General features: G+C 59.0%; 1 protein-coding gene across 1 annotated transcript in view; it reads left to right on the top strand.

Moving 5' to 3' along the window:
* PTK2B (protein tyrosine kinase 2 beta) overlaps positions 1 to 251 on the top strand; it is a 16,259-nt gene that overhangs the window by 5,900 nt on the left and 10,108 nt on the right. The window contains exon 10 of the mRNA XM_010144130.1: positions 8 to 83. Within this exon, the coding sequence (XP_010142432.1) occupies positions 8 to 83 (76 nt within the window). The remainder of the gene's footprint in view (positions 1 to 7; positions 84 to 251) is intronic.

Raw genomic sequence — 251 nt, 5'->3', positions numbered from 1 at the left:
CCCCCAGCCGCAGCTGAGGGCAGAGCGTCCCCCAAAGCAAAACACATCCAAACTGCCCCCACAAGGGTCTACCCCTGCCCGAGGTGTGGTTTGGTGCTGGATGGGTTGGCCAGGGTGTCCTCTGTTGCTGGGAAGGGTGATGCTGGAGAAACTGAAATGCGCTGCAGAACAGAGAGGTGGTCACTGAGCTACTCCAAGGTGGAGAGAAGAGGTAGACCAACCTATCCCAACATCCCCCTGTCCAGCTCGGA

The sequence above is a fragment of the Buceros rhinoceros genome, unplaced genomic scaffold, assembly GCF_000710305.1.
Source record: "Buceros rhinoceros silvestris isolate BGI_N320 unplaced genomic scaffold, ASM71030v1 scaffold16599, whole genome shotgun sequence".
Classification (NCBI taxonomy): Eukaryota; Metazoa; Chordata; class Aves; order Bucerotiformes; family Bucerotidae; genus Buceros; species Buceros rhinoceros.
The sequence above is the reverse complement of the archived record's forward strand: the minus strand, read 5'-3'. Positions and strand labels throughout refer to the sequence as shown.